Source organism: Neomonachus schauinslandi, chromosome 1 (assembly GCF_002201575.2).
Source record: "Neomonachus schauinslandi chromosome 1, ASM220157v2, whole genome shotgun sequence".
NCBI classification, from domain to species: Eukaryota; Metazoa; Chordata; class Mammalia; order Carnivora; family Phocidae; genus Neomonachus; species Neomonachus schauinslandi.
Window position 1 is genome coordinate 196,923,135 of NC_058403.1, and position 14,289 is coordinate 196,937,423.

At 53.0% G+C, this 14,289-nt stretch overlaps 2 protein-coding genes across 6 annotated transcripts in view; both read left to right on the top strand.

The window, feature by feature from the left end:
• The first annotated feature begins 3,267 nt into the window (after positions 1-3,267).
• QARS1 (glutaminyl-tRNA synthetase 1) lies at positions 3,268-10,137 on the top strand. Of its 2 annotated transcripts, none has more exons than XM_021687033.1 (24): positions 3,268-3,400; positions 3,549-3,696; positions 4,272-4,381; positions 4,538-4,613; positions 4,827-4,891; positions 5,465-5,518; positions 5,645-5,705; positions 6,002-6,073; positions 6,189-6,274; positions 6,449-6,535; positions 6,959-7,058; positions 7,179-7,257; positions 7,339-7,447; positions 7,540-7,670; positions 7,757-7,849; positions 7,962-8,099; positions 8,188-8,275; positions 8,365-8,508; positions 8,611-8,715; positions 8,906-8,998; positions 9,117-9,244; positions 9,339-9,405; positions 9,480-9,605; positions 9,995-10,137. In XM_021687033.1, the coding sequence occupies exons 1-24, from the start codon at positions 3,284-3,286 to the stop codon at positions 10,043-10,045; spliced, it is 2,328 nt and encodes a 775-aa protein (XP_021542708.1). In that variant the 5' UTR covers positions 3,268-3,283; the 3' UTR covers positions 10,046-10,137. The 2 variants fall into 2 exon arrangements, with proteins under 2 accessions (XP_021542708.1, XP_044773123.1); XM_044917188.1 differs by having other exon boundaries at positions 3,272-3,400; positions 3,549-3,663.
• Positions 10,138-12,117: 1,980 nt separating this feature from the next.
• The window catches only part of QRICH1 (glutamine rich 1), a 52,985-nt gene continuing 50,813 nt past the window's right edge, over positions 12,118-14,289 (top strand). For 3 of the 4 annotated variants that reach the window (XM_021686920.1, XM_021686924.1, XM_021686923.1), the window contains exon 1: positions 12,933-13,200. The gene's annotated coding sequence lies outside the window, so the exon portion shown is untranslated. Of the gene's footprint in view, positions 12,167-12,932; positions 13,201-14,289 lie in introns of those variants that run through there. The other variant, XM_044921659.1, reaches the window with a different exon arrangement.

Sequence of the window (14,289 nt, forward strand, 5' to 3'; positions counted from 1 at the left end):
TGTGTGTGTGTGTGTGTGTGTGTGTGTGTGTGTGTGTGTGTGTGTGTTTGTGTTTGTGTGTAGGTGTGTTAAAGACCCTGAAAGTGCTCTGGTCTGAGGAGAGATGGTGGGGTCCCACCTCAGCCCCTATGGGTCACGAAGCCATCAGTTTTCTGGGGCCTACCCGCTGCCCTTTGATCCTGCCAGTTCTGGGTCTCATGTGGAGGCAGCTGTGTTCGGCATCATTGTCAATACTTCATACCTAAAGAGTGGATGAGTACCCCCAAGAGGCTCTAGAAGCTGGGGTCAAAGGTGCAGGCACTGGAGTAGCCTGGGGCTGACAGCCAGACAGCGGGTCAGGGAGGACTTCTTGGGGAACAGGAAGCACTGGGAGTACTGTCTTCCTTCTTTTCCTAGTATCAGGTCTTTCTTTGCTGTAGTCTGAGCACCATCTGGATCCCTTAGTGGAGAACAGCACAGGAAAAAAACGGCTGTGAGGAGAGAGATCCTGCTCCAAAAGGAGGACAGGCAGTGAGCCCAGAGCTCATCTTGGCTGCCTTCATGTGGGAGGGAAGGTGCAGAGTCCTGGCAGGCCATTTCTTCCCTTAAGTCCCTGAGACCTTGGCTCCTGGCCTTTGCCCCAGGCTGTTCACCCATAGTGAGTCTGCAAGCTTGTCCTAGTTTCAGAGCCTCTGTGACCTTGTACATACACATAGCAAGGGCAAATCTTGTGAAGAGCTTTCTTGCCTCTTTTCATGGATAATGCTACTTCTTTCTCTGTCCTATTGCTTAAGGGTAAGCGTGGGTGTCTCCAGCCAGAGGAGATGGGGAGCAGAGGTACTCATGAGGTGAACTGTTTAGATAAGCCAGAAAGAGTATAAAGGTAGGCAGAGGGTGGGGGAACAGGATCTTGGCAGCCCTGTAGATCCATCCCTGCCCCAAGCCTCTGGCACCAGTCTTTTTATTTATTTATTTATTTATTCATTCATTCATTCATTCATTTATTTGACAGAGAGAGACACAGTGAGAGCAGGATCACAAGCAGGGGGAGAGGGAGAAACAGGCCTCCCGCGGAGCAGGGAGCCTGACGTGGGGCCCGATTCCAGGACCCTGGGATCACGACCTGAGCAGACGCTTAACAACTGAGCCACCCAGGCGCCCCCTCTGGGGCCAGTCTTACAAGAAACTTAGCGTATGGGCCCTGCTAGTACACCTTAGCCTCAGTTGGAGTTAGGGGTGGCGGCAGTGGGAGCTCCTGCAGAAAGCTACCCCTGTGACCAGTGTTGGCTTTTTCTTATGGGAACATGGCACAGGGGTAGTGTAGGTTTGCTGGCTATGGAGTGGAGCCTGGAGAGCTGGGTGAGAGAGGCTGCAGAAACGGCGGAATTGCCAAGCTGAGTGCTGGTGCTGGCATACTGTTGGAGGGCCTGCTAGGTATGGGCTACAGCAGTACTGGGTCTTTACTGTGTGCAGCCCCAAGTATCTAGCCACTAGTGGTCTGCTTGTACTGGGAGCACTGATCAAGGAGCTCTGTCTGCCCCTGACCATAGCCCAGCTGCTATTGCGTCTGCCATATAACCCTTCTATGGCATCCGCACTATGGCCCCCACTGCCTCTGTCCTGCCAGCCCCAGGACCCTGCCTCTTCCCATGCCACAGCTGGGCCTTGCTGACTGCTGTCTAGCTTTTCTCCTTGATCATCTTTTTCTTGATTTTCCTTGAAGTAGTGCCAAGGGTCCATGCAAACAAGCCAGCCCCTGGGCTGGGCCATAAAATGTCATGGCTCTATTCTGTGCAAGTCATAGGGCTCCAGAAGACTGGCTAGCCTGCCACTGCCTCTTGTGGCATTCTTGGTAGCATTGGTGGGGCCACTGTCTCATCCTGTGACATGGAGCCACAGGATTCCCAGGGTAGGCACCATGAGAGAACCAGAAAAGGGGATGTAGGCCCTGACTCCATTGAGGGAGCCATCACCAGACCTGCAAGACTCAGTGGTGATAGTGATGGTGCTGTAATAAATCCTTTGGTGGCATCAAGTACAGAGGGGACAGTGGATGTGGCAGGCACTGTGCTCATCATAGGCACCTTTGTTGTGGGCTAGGTACCTGCAGCTGTGGACTCAGCACAGGGGTGGTGTGGCTGAGACTCTGCTTCGTGGTGCCTGTCTACCACCACACTCAACGCCTGCACCTGGCCTTGCCTGGGCTGGACATCAGGCTGGAGTCTTGGGAGCCAAGACACAGAACTGGACTTAGATATTGATGCAGTGTTTGGCCCTGGGCAGAACCTGGATGTGGTCATCATGGGGGACCCAGATGTAGGCCCAGAAATGGAACATACAGAATATGGGTAGATTGCGGTCAGTATCCTGCCCCGTTCTTGAAGGTCCTCAAGTTACTAGTAATACCAAAGCCTCAGAGAGCCTGAGTTCCAATCCCAAATTTGGGGATCTTCTCACCATCCCAGCAGCTCCAGTTCCACAAAGAAAACAGTTCTCTTTTAGCCTGATTCTCAGCAGGTCCTTGAAGTCCAGTGAGAGACTGTGGGGAGATTCCCCCAAGCACAATAGGCCTCATCATGAAGATTGTATCTCCTCTCCCCCACCCTATCCGAACTTCAATAAAATATTTTGTCAAACACTTGGCAGATGTATTTCAAGGTCTAATTTGCTTGTGGTTTTTGTGACATTTGCATACTTTGGCAAGGGAGGGTAAGTATGTCAGGAGATTTTAAACCAAATCATTATAGAGAACACCTTCGAGGTCCCTCTGTCTCCTAGCCAGGTGTTGTCTAGGTGGGCGCCTGAAAAGTGCCCGACTTAGGGAGCCCCCCTATCTGCCATTCGCACATTATCTGTGCTGGAGTCTTGACCGGTTTCCCGGGGTTCGTTTTTTTTTTCTCAACTGTTTCCATGACAACTCCAAAGCTGTGACGTCAGAAATGTGACAGGAACTCGCAGTTGCTCCCAACAACAGAAATCGGATGGTCCCAGGGTTTCCTGCTTCTGTGCAGAACACCTTCCCTCCAGGTCCGCGGCAAATCTCCCCTAAAGTCCTGCCGCCCCCTACCACTTCACTCCTTCAAGCGACCCGCGGCGCGAAAACGGAAGTGAAGCCCCCGGAAAGAGCGGTTTCGGCGGCCTCTGTCTTTTAAATGGCGCCGACGAGCCTGGATAGCCCGCCCCCTCTTTCCAGGAAGGCTACCATTGGCTGTCCCTGGCGGCTTCGCTCTCCTATTGGTCAGTGGGCTAATGCCAACGTGCAGATTGGCTCCAAAGTTTTCTTTCGGTTTCCGGTATCGCAGCAATGGCGGCTCTGGACTCGCTGTCGCTCTTCACCGGCCTTGGCCTGAGCGAGCATAAGGCCCGGGAGACGCTCAAGAACACGGCTCTGAGCGCGCAGCTGCGCGAGGCGGCGACCCAGGTGGGAGTCCCTCTGCCCTTGGCCCTGGCTGCCGACTGTGCTTCAGTGCCGGACCGGGTCCCAGTCCCGACCCCGACCTACCAACCTTGTCTAACTCATGTTTTTCTTACTGGGCGTGGGGCTTCTCTCCTGACCTCTTGGACCGCAGGCGCAGCAGACTCTGGGCTCCACCATCGACAAAGCTACCGGGACCCTGCTATATGGCTTGGCATCCCGACTCAGGGATCCCCGGCGTCTTTCTTTCCTTGTGAGCTACATAGCCAATAAGAAGATCCACACCGCGCTCCAGCTGAGCGGTGAGACCCCTGCCTGCCCTGCCACTTCCACCTCCCAACTCCTCCCTTCAGCCAATACCCCTGTCTGCCCTTTCTGCCAAGTCCCCCAGTGTCTCTTTATATGCTCCCACTGCACTCCTCTCTAAACCTAGGCCCTGGCAATGAAGAGTGGAGAGGGTCGCCCCTGGTGAGACTGACTGGGGAACTGTGTAGATCTGAGGGAGAGCCTCGCTCAGAACACTATTCTTTCAGGGCGCCTGGGTGGCTCAGTTGGTTAAGCGACTGCCTTCGGCTTAGGTCATGATCCTGGAGTCCCCGGATCGAGTCCCGCATGGGGCTCCCTGTTCAGCGGGGAGTCTGCTTCTCCCTCTGACCCTCCCCCCTCTCGTGCTCTCTCTTTCTCATTCTCTCTCTCAAATAAACAAAATCTTAAAAAAAAAAAAAAAAGAACACTATTCTTTCAGAGCTTCTCTAGGATAGTGCAAGGCTTAACTTCTGAGGAAGCCAACTTGTGATTATTGGGGTTTCAAGGGGCTAGGGCCTTGTGTAACTACTTCTTGGAGCTGAGATGCCACTCATTGGTTCTCCTTTCTCAGCTGCCCTTGAGTATGTGCGAAGTCATCCCTTGGACCCCATCAACACCGAGGACTTTGAGCAGGAATGTGGTGTGGGTGTCATGGTGACCCCAGAGCAGATTGAAGAGGCTGTGAGTCTTTCCTTAGGCATTGGGTACCTCCTTAGTACTGACCCTGGAAAGGAGTGGCTCAGCTTCTCCACCCAGGAAGAGCCAGGGTGAGAGTGTGGGCCCCTAGAGCATTTCTGAAGGACATCTTTCTGAACCACATGGTTTGGCTTTCTGCAGGTGGAGGCCGCCATAAATCGTCACCGGCCCCAGCTCCTGGAGGAGCGTTATCGTTTCAACATGGGACTGCTGATGGGTGAGCAGGGCCTGGGGCAGGGGACTATGTTGTTCTCTCTGGTCATACCTTCTTTTCTGGGCCTCAGTGAGAGGGAGGAATAGGAGCACTTTAAAAGTGGTCCGGCTGGGCCCAGGCTCTAGTTCTTGAGGTCAGCCAGGACTTTTTCTTGTGAAAGAGAGTAGGAAGTGTCCTTCTTGGCCTTTCTGCAGCTCCTTGTGCCCATGTTTCTAGGAGAGGCTCGAGCTGTGCTCAAGTGGGCAGATGGCAGAATGATCAAGCATGAAGTGGACATGCAGGTGGGCAACTCCTTGAGCTGAAGCAGGCAAAGACCCTGCCATGGACAGTGCCTAGAGTCCACTGAGGGATACATGGGGGTGGGAGGGGAAGAGACCCTGTCCCTATTCTTGTGGTGGATAGTAGAGCCTAGTGTGGAGGATCAGCACCTTGGTGGGCAGTAAAAGACTTGGGCCTCTGGATTGTGCCTATTTTCGGGTTGCTGTCCTCTGAACCTCAGTTTTCTCATCCTGTAAATAGAGGTGATATGGCTGTCATCTCAGATGGTGGTTGAGAATCACAAGAGGCTGATGGCTGAGGTAGTTTGTTGTCTTGATGCTGAGCCCACAGTTCCTCTCTGTAAATGGCAGTTTTTGTTACCTGTTTTGTCACAAGCTTTTGGACTCTCAGGGGGGGAAAGAGCATTTGAGGCCAGCAGAACCATGTGAGGAGCAGAAATGGGATGGGCTAGGTAGGTTCTTCAAGGCAGTGTTGGTAGGCAGGCCAGGAACCCCTTATGTGGGTAGGTGGGGTCAGTCAGGGGCTCCTTGAAACAGAACACTCCTGTTTCAGACCTGACTCTGGTTTCTGCTCAGGTTCTTCACCTTCTGGGTCCCAAGACAGAGACTGATCTGGAGAAGAAACCCAAGGTGGGGCTGAGTATGGTCCTGGGTCCCTGGGGATGAGGTGGGGTAGGGTGAGACTTCAGGCTGGGGAAGGGAGTATCTGACCCCAGTGATCCTGAGACCCTGACCCAACTTCTGGGCTTCTCTCAGGTGTCAAAAGCTCGGCCAGAAGAAAAAGACTGGAGGACAGCAAAGGACTTGATGGAGAATGGTGAGAGGTTTGAGGTCCCTGTCACATTCAGCTCCCTGACTTCTAGGCTTTCCTCCTGATGGGTTCTTATAGCCCAATCTCCTCAGGCCATTAGCTTACTCATCACCCTGCCTTCTGCTGCCAGACACTAACATGAGGAAACTGAGAAGTCTGGCTTTGTATCTCTTGTCTCTGAGGTTGGGGAAGGAGGGACCTGCCTGGTTCTCTTCTGGTTGCAGGATTTTATCCCTGAGCTGGATGGGGTAGCTGTATTCAGAGGATCAGAGGGTAAGTTTTCTTTGGTCTATTCTTCACAGGTGAGGCGGCTGATCAGGGCCTCTCTCTGATGGAGCAGCTCCGAGGGGAGGCACTTAAGTTCCACAAACCTGGTGAGCTGGCAGATCAAAATCCTGGGGAGGGTGAGATCTTGATAGCAACTCTTATAGCCAGAGTAGGGAGCCTTGGGTTTTAGCCCAGTCCTCAGGCTTGTTCTGGCCCTGGCAGGTGAGAACTATAAGACCCCAGGCTATGTGACCACTCCACACACCATGGACCTACTGAAGCAGCACCTGGAGATTACTGGAGGACAGGTGTGTGGAAGTACTGTTGGGCAAGTTAGTGCCGTCACTTGCCAAGGGACCTGGGCTGCCTTTGTACTGCTCCATCTAACCTATCACCGTGGCCTCCCTGGGAAGGGGCATCTGTTCCTTGAGGGTAATCTCAGTTCTGGCATCATTCCTCTGTTCCCATTTCCCTTATCTCAGGTACGGACCCGGTTCCCGCCGGAACCCAATGGAATCCTGCACATAGGACATGCCAAAGCCATCAATTTCAACTTTGGCTATGCCAGGGTGAGTGTGTGGGGATCTGGCAGTCAGGGTGACCACTTGCTGCTCCCAAGACTGGATACCAGAAAGGTGTCCCTGCCTTTCCTGCTACTCCTATAATGTGCCCAGAGCAGACAGAAGCCATGGAAGGGAATCACATATGTGATTCGAGGCCAGGAATCCATTGGGCTCATGGGAAAAAAGCCGTAGGTGAGGCAGTGAGTTCAACTTTGGTGAAGTGCCCAGTGCAACTACTCAGGCTTAGAAAGAGGATGTCTGGAGTTGGTGTAGGAGGCTTTGTTTAAGGCATTTAGATATAAGAAAATGAGTGAAACTCTTGAAGGCATTTTCAATTCTGACATGGGAGAGCTCTGAGAATGTCCCAGTTTGATGAGTTGGACTCTGGAAGCTGATGATGTGAGAGCTCACAGATTCTATGATTCCTAGGCTAACAATGGGATCTGTTTTCTGCGCTTTGATGACACCAACCCTGAGAAGGAGGAAGCAAGGTTCTTCACTGCCATCTGTGACATGGTGTCCTGGCTGGGTATGGGCTGGGCAAGGGCTGGGAAGAAAGACCTGGTGGTCAGCGGGCGTCTCCTTGGGCTATGGCTTGCCATTGGGTGTCCCTGGCTAGTTGCTCATACCGTGCCTTTTTCTGCCCCAGGTTACACTCCTTACAAGGTTACATATGCCTCTGACTATTTTGACCAGCTGTATGCCTGGGCTGTGGAGCTCATCCATAGGTGAGGCTGGGGCTGTCATGTAGAGCCAGGTAGGCTGCCCAGGACATAGCCATCCTGGGCGCTCATACCTCTTCCCCATAGGGGCCAGGCCTATGTGTGCCACCAGCGAGGAGAGGAGCTCAAAGGCCATAACTCGTTGCCCTCACCCTGGAGAGACCGTCCCATAGAGGAGTCACTGCTGCTCTTTGAGGTGGGGTTCTGGAGGGGCAGTTGGGTCTGGGTGGGTGCTGAGGAGGAGATGCCCCTGTGCTGAGAGGTAGTCTGAGCCCTTGCTCCTGTCAGGCAATGCGCAAGGGCAAGTTTGCGGAGGGTGAGGCCACACTGCGCATGAAGTTGGTGATGGAGGATGGCAAGATGGATCCTGTGGCCTATCGAGTCAAGTACACACCACACCATCGCACGGGGGACACCTGGTGGGTGTGAGCATGGGGTGGGGTGGTGGGCCATGGGTAAGGCAGACTGGGGCTGGATGGTGGGGCCTATTGCCTATGCTCTGCAGGTGCATCTATCCCACCTACGACTACACACACTGCCTCTGTGACTCCATCGAGCACATCACCCACTCGCTCTGCACCAAGGAATTCCAGGCCCGGTGAGGGAGCTGGGCCCATGGGGTGGGTAGGGCCAGTGGGATTCCAGCAGCCCTTTCTGTGGTCTCTCTCTGGTCGGAGGTGGCCAGACCTGACTCTACTCTCCCACCCCAGACGCTCTTCCTACTTCTGGCTGTGCAATGCATTGGATGTCTATTGCCCTGTTCAGTGGGAGTACGGCCGTCTCAACCTTCACTATGCCGTTGTGTCTAAGAGGAAGATTCTCCAGCTTGTGGCAGCTGGTGCTGTGCGGTAGGCATGATTGTTTGCCTCACTGAAGGTTGGAAGTAACTAGTGGCATATACTGCCAAAGACCTTCTTACCACCTCCTTGCCCACAGGGACTGGGACGACCCACGGCTCTTCACACTCACAGCCTTACGACGGCGGGGCTTTCCGCCTGAGGCCATCAACAACTTTTGTGCTCGGGTATAGCCCAGTGGGCTGCGTGGGCAGGTGGGGGCTGAGCAGAGCAGTTTGTGGTTGTGGCTGTGAGTGATGCTGATCTTTCCTGCTAGGTGGGGGTGACAGTGGCACAGACCACGATGGAACCCCATCTGCTAGAAGCCTGTGTGCGTGATGTGCTGAATGATACAGCCCCACGGGCTATGGCTGTGCTGGAGCCTTTACAGGTCATCATCACCAACTTTCCTTCTACCAAGGTAGGTGTGCCTCTATGTGTGTGTGTTGGGGGTGGTGCACCTGGGTCTGGGCATGGGGGTCCCAGTGCCTAGTGTGACTCAGCCACCTATCTCCTGCTATAGTCCTTAGACATCCAGGTTCCCAACTTCCCAGCTGATGAGACCAAGGGCTTCCATCAGGTTCCCTTTGGACCCATGGTCTTCATTGAAAGGACTGATTTCAAAGAAGTAAGTGGGGGGTGTGAAGGGTCCTGTTTGCTGCTGAGCCCTGTCCTGAGATCCCTTCATCTCTTCTGTCAGTTTACCTACTTCCTACTTCAGATGAGCCAGCCCCTGCCAGAAATGGGGGTGGGGAGAAGCCTCTTCTACCTTTTTGACCTGTGCAGTCTCTTGTGTCCACACCACTTCCTACCTCTAGGAGCCAGAGCCAGGCTATAAGCGCCTGGCATGGGGCCAGCCTGTGGGCCTGAGGCATACTGGCTACGTCATCGAGCTGCAGAATGTTTTCAAGGTGAGAGCGAGCTGCAGTCTTCCTACCTCAGTGCCTGCTTCGGAGAGGATCTGGGTGCGTGCAGCCTCCAGTTCTAGTAGTGGTCCCTGGGTCTAATTGTAGGCTGCTTGACTTCCAGGGCCCCACTGGCTGTGTAGAGAGCCTGGAAGTGACCTGTAGACAGGCGGATGCTGGAGAAAAGCCCAAGGCCTTTATTCACTGGGTGTCACAGCCTCTGACTTGTGAGATTCGCCTTTATGAGAGACTGTGAGTGAACAGAGCTGGGGCGCAGGCAGATACAAGATGGGCATTGCCTGCTGTGGCTACCCAGCTGGAGTCTTAACCTTCCTTCTGGCTGCAGATTTCAGCACAAGAACCCTGAGGATCCTGCTGAGGTGCCTGGTGGATTCTTAAGTGACCTGAACCTGGTAGGCCCGTAGGATATAAGGTGAGGGTGGTGGGTCTCTCTGGCTGGATGGCCACCTTAATTCCCTGCCCACAGGCATCGCTACAAGTGGTGGAGGCAGCGTTAGTGGACTGCTCTGTGGCCCTGGCAAAGCCCTTTGACAAGTTCCAGTTTGAGCGGCTTGGCTACTTCTCCGTGGATCCAGACAGCTGCCAGGGACAGGTGCTTGAATTTACCTACCTGCCCTTTGCACAACAATGACGGTGGATGCCATTTACTGTGCCAAGTGCTCTGTCAACATTCCCTTAGTTAATCCCTACCACCTGAGATGGGGTTCATGTTTTACTGATGAGGAAACAGGTTCAGAGGTCCATGCACAAAATTTGTATGAACCCTGCCTTTCTTACTCCTCAAGGTGTAGGGATCAGGCATAGTGGTTGTTACAATCCTTATAGAATGGAGGCCCAGAGCCATCCAGTCCTCTACCCAAAGTCATAGTTACTGAGAACCCGAGTGTCCTGACCCTCAGCTGTGAGGGTAGGGTCTGGTGAGGTCTGGGCCTCCTAGCCTGGTTCTGGCTTGGTCGTCATTCTTCCCCATCTGCCATCCAGCTTGTCTTCAACCGGACTGTCACACTGAAGGAGGACCCAGGAAAGGTGTGAGCTGTAAGGAAGCCCCGTGGAACTACCTCATGCTTCTGGAGGCTAGGGGTACCCAGACTCCATATCAATAAAGAACAGCTAAATCCCCTGGAGTCTGTGTGTTATCTGTCTGCACTTCCAGCTCCTGAGGACCTTAGAGCCTTGCTGGGGGGAGGAGGAGGTGCCCTGCACAGAGAGCAGTACTGACATCTTTGAAACCACTGGTGCACTTCTTAGTGCTCTAGGGCAGGGACCTGGGCCTGATTCGAAATCCTCTGCACCTGGTCTGGGGGCTGGCAGGTTCTGGGTGCTGTTCCACTTGTGCTAGAGGGATCTAGAGGGTTTGTGTCTGCCTGTGTGCCTAGGTAGATGAAAACAGACCTGGTTCTCGGTCCAGTCATTCAGAAAATAATTATCAAGTGCCTACCACGTGCCAGGCACAATGAGAAGAGGAAGACTTGTGCGATGGCCTTCTAAGTTGACCGTCTAGTTAGGCAGACAGAGGGTGACCAGGCACTGTGCAAGAGAGCTCTCCCTGGGGCCTGTGCAAGGCGGGAGGAAGTTCCTGACCAATCCTGTGCCTAGACTACTCTCAGGAGGTGACTCCTTAGGGAACCCCTAAGGACCAAGGCGATGTTTGCCAGGGCAGGAGGAACAAGTGCAAAGGCCCTGAGGCCCTTTTAAAAAAAAAGGCTATAGCCAACTGGTTGCCCTCTGGGGTAGTGTGGGCTACTCGCGTGTGCCTGCAGCTTTAACACCCTCCACATTTTCCCTGTATACAAACACCAGGCTACTAGAGGCCCGCTTTAAGGTGGACTGAGTTGCGGAAGGCTGGATTAGGACGACAGGCTATTGAGGAGGGGGTTCCCAAATGTTAAGGACTCCTGCACGAGAGGGACTCTGGGCTTCTCAGGTGGGACGATGGTACGGGGGCGCAGAGCCTAGGTCAGGGGCTGTGGGGGCTACCTTAAGCAAGAGACGGGGCCCCGCCCCACGTGGGGCTACGCGACTGAAGGAGGCCCAGGCACGCTGCAGAAGGGTCCGGAGAGCAAGCCTGGAGCCCCAACCCGCCCAGGCTCCCAATTCGAAAGGCCAAACTCCGGCCCTGACTCCGCCCAGCATGGAGGGGCGTCCGAGGGCGGGGCGCTCCGCCCTACACTCCTGGCTCTTCTCGCCGTTTCTGCAGCCGGAGGCCCGGCCTCTCGCCTCGGCAGAAGCGTTCCCTTTAAGGTTGGCCAGGAGGCAGTCTCAATTCTCGCGGGATCCGACGCTTCGGTTATCGCGAGAGGAGCATTCGGCACCCATTGGCTGTGAGGGTTGAATGTAAGATGGCGCCCAGGGAGCTGTGAGGGGAAAATCCTGTCGGTCTTGGAGCGGCGACGGCGGAACCGGGGCCCCGAGCGGTGCGGCGGGGCCGGCGGGTAGAGCGGCGGCGGCGGCGGCGGCGACGACGACGTCGCCGGGTGAGGGCTGCAGTAGGGGCAGGGATGCGGCGAACCTGCGGGCCTGAGACAGCGGGCCCACCCCACACAACGGCGGGCGGGGGCGGGCGGGCGGGCCGCTGCCGCTGGGCCCAGGAGACCTCGGGGCGGCTCCGGAGCGGAGAATGTCCCTGGGCTCGCGCGCCTCCGCCCCTTGTGGGGTGGGGAGAGGCAGGTCGGGGACTCGGGTGGGCGCGGCGCGCGAACGCGCCCTGGTGCTCGCGCGCGGCCGGGCCTGTTTATACGCGGGCACGCGCGCGCTGTGCGGCCCTTGGGGCGCGCGTGGCCGCCGACGTGCGCGTTCCCGGTTCGGATACCTCCGCTCCTGGTGCTGCGGCTCTTGGGCAAGAGCGGCTTTCTGTGGCGCGCGCCCGCCCGCGACCCCCGGCTTCGGGGCGCGCGCCCCGCTGTTGGGTGGCGGCGCCGCCGCCGCGAGGACGCGCAGGACACCTCTGCTGCGTGGAGCGGCGGCGAGCTGGCGGGCAGCTCGCAGTGTGAGGAAGGTTGTGGGTTGGGCCCTTCCTGCTCTGGTGACGTCCCCGGACCGCCGTGGCCTAGGCCTGGGGAGAAACCAACCGGCTTTGCCGTCTGACTGGAGACTCCGCTCTTCTGCGAGGCGAGCGAGATTGCTCGTTCTTCTCGAAGAATGCAGTGACCTGAGGCCAATGTGCGGGGAGGGTGCTGCCCTGTTTCTGAAACTGAGCCCTGTAGGTCTGTGAGGGCAGCGAGCCCCCTCGAGTTTCCTCACCTTGTTCTGGTGCTTTGTTGCTGGAGAGGGAAGGTTAATCCTGGAAGGCTCTTCAGCGGTACCTGCTTTCTTGTCATTGTAAAGTAATTCTTGCATAAGCGCAATTCCTACACGTCACCTCTGTGCGCTCCGGAAGGGGATCCTCTTCTGTGGTCGTGAAACTACCTGAGTTTTAAAATTCCACTTCAAATCCTTAAATGCAGCCTTTTCTTCTGTGCGGGTGGGAGGAGCTTACTTGTATTCTGTTAAGACTAAGGAAGGCCCGCTATCGATCAGCCAAAAAAGTTGCCCAGAACAAAATTAAACAACGTGAGAAATCTGTGCTTTGCCTACTTTTATAATTATAAAATTCTCCAACAGAAATTTCTAAAATCTGTTCATATATCACTGCAGAAGTCACTTTTGATGTAGAATTTCAATTCTTTTCAGCTTTTGTTGTTGTTCTGGTACTAGGGGAGTTCTAGGTTTGTCCTAGAGAAATATGCACTTCTTTTTTCTAAGACAAGACATCAGACTGTTTTACAGTCTTGGTTAATTAAGTTGAAGGAAAAAGAAACTAAGGTAAAATTAGCAACCAAATTTAATAATGATGGGGGTAGTTCTTTTAATATACTGTATTTTAAGAACAAAGTTAAAATTTAAAAAGAGGCTTAGGATGGAAAGGACTTCTTTGTTCTATCTTCTTCAGAATGTTACAAGTCTTAAGAACTCAGGACAAGCAGCAGAAATACATGCAACATGGTGACTGGTGAGTTAAAATCATTCGTATGCTGGAAATATGTGTGCAGTCTTTTTCCTCGTAGTATTGAAACATTACAAATCCTGCCAATCATTCTGGGTGCTGTCTGACAGAAACTACTAAGTGCTGGGAAATCGAAGATGTGGGAGAACTGCATCTTTGAATCCAGCCACAGTTTGCTGCTTGAACACTTTTCTTCTCTTGAAATGTAAGTCAATGCAACTTTCAGGTTTTAGCATTAGGACACATCAGCTTTTCTAAGGACCTTAAATGGTTCAAAGAAAAGCAGTAAAGTTTGATATAGGCTTAAAATTTTAATATACCTTTTAGGCCTGCTTATTCTGGGATATCTTTGTTTTTAACTGTTAAGTTTGAGATCTGCCTTTTAAATTGGTGTTTGTAGATAATATTTTTTGTAAGCTCATTAATTTAGATTTACCTACTAGAAGATGTCTTACTTCCAGCCCTCTGTGATGAATAATTTGTGTACCTTTTCACGAACCTTTGCTTTCCACATTCCCTTTCCAGCTTACATTGTTGCCATTTCACACAAAAGATCAAATAGGGTAGGGATTCAAATTTCTTACAAATTTGAATTGCTCCCTAAATTAGGTAACCAAAGTCAGGGGCTCTAGGTATGGCTGTCTTCCATTATGACAGCTTCAGAATCAGGGATCTCTTCCTTAAAGCTTGCATGCTGTCTTTTAATTTAATCAGTTGTGGTTTGTTCTTTATGTGTCATGCTTTTTGCTTGTCTACTTTTTAAATGGCCACTCTTTATCTGTAGTCTTATATTTCTCAGCCTCAGAATGAGATGTTATATGAACACCTGTTCTTTTCTGTTACTTTGTACTTAGTTGCCCTGCATTTTGTTCCAGATGTTTTAAGTCCTCTCCAGGCTAAATGCTCCATTTGTCACACTGGATTGTGATTTCTGATTTTTGGCTGCATGAAAAAATGATAGATTAACCTCTTGCTTTGCTGAAAAGGGGGAAAGAATGAACCTTTGGTGTCACACTTGAGGCTAGAGCGAAATTGTAGGTAGAGCTGGTTGGCTGTGTCAGAAAGCTTTTTTTTTTTTTCTTTTTTGAAATATCTATCTGTAAATTCAGGTGGATCTGTATAAAATTTAATGAAAAGTTAATTGTAATGAAAAGTAAAATGAACCACTGTGTAACTACCACCTCTTCAAGAAGTGGAACAGTGCTAGCACCACTGCACCCTTCATTGGTCCCTTCCTAGTCATAGCTTCTCAACCACTAGAGATAATTTTCATTCTGACTTCTGTGACAATCGT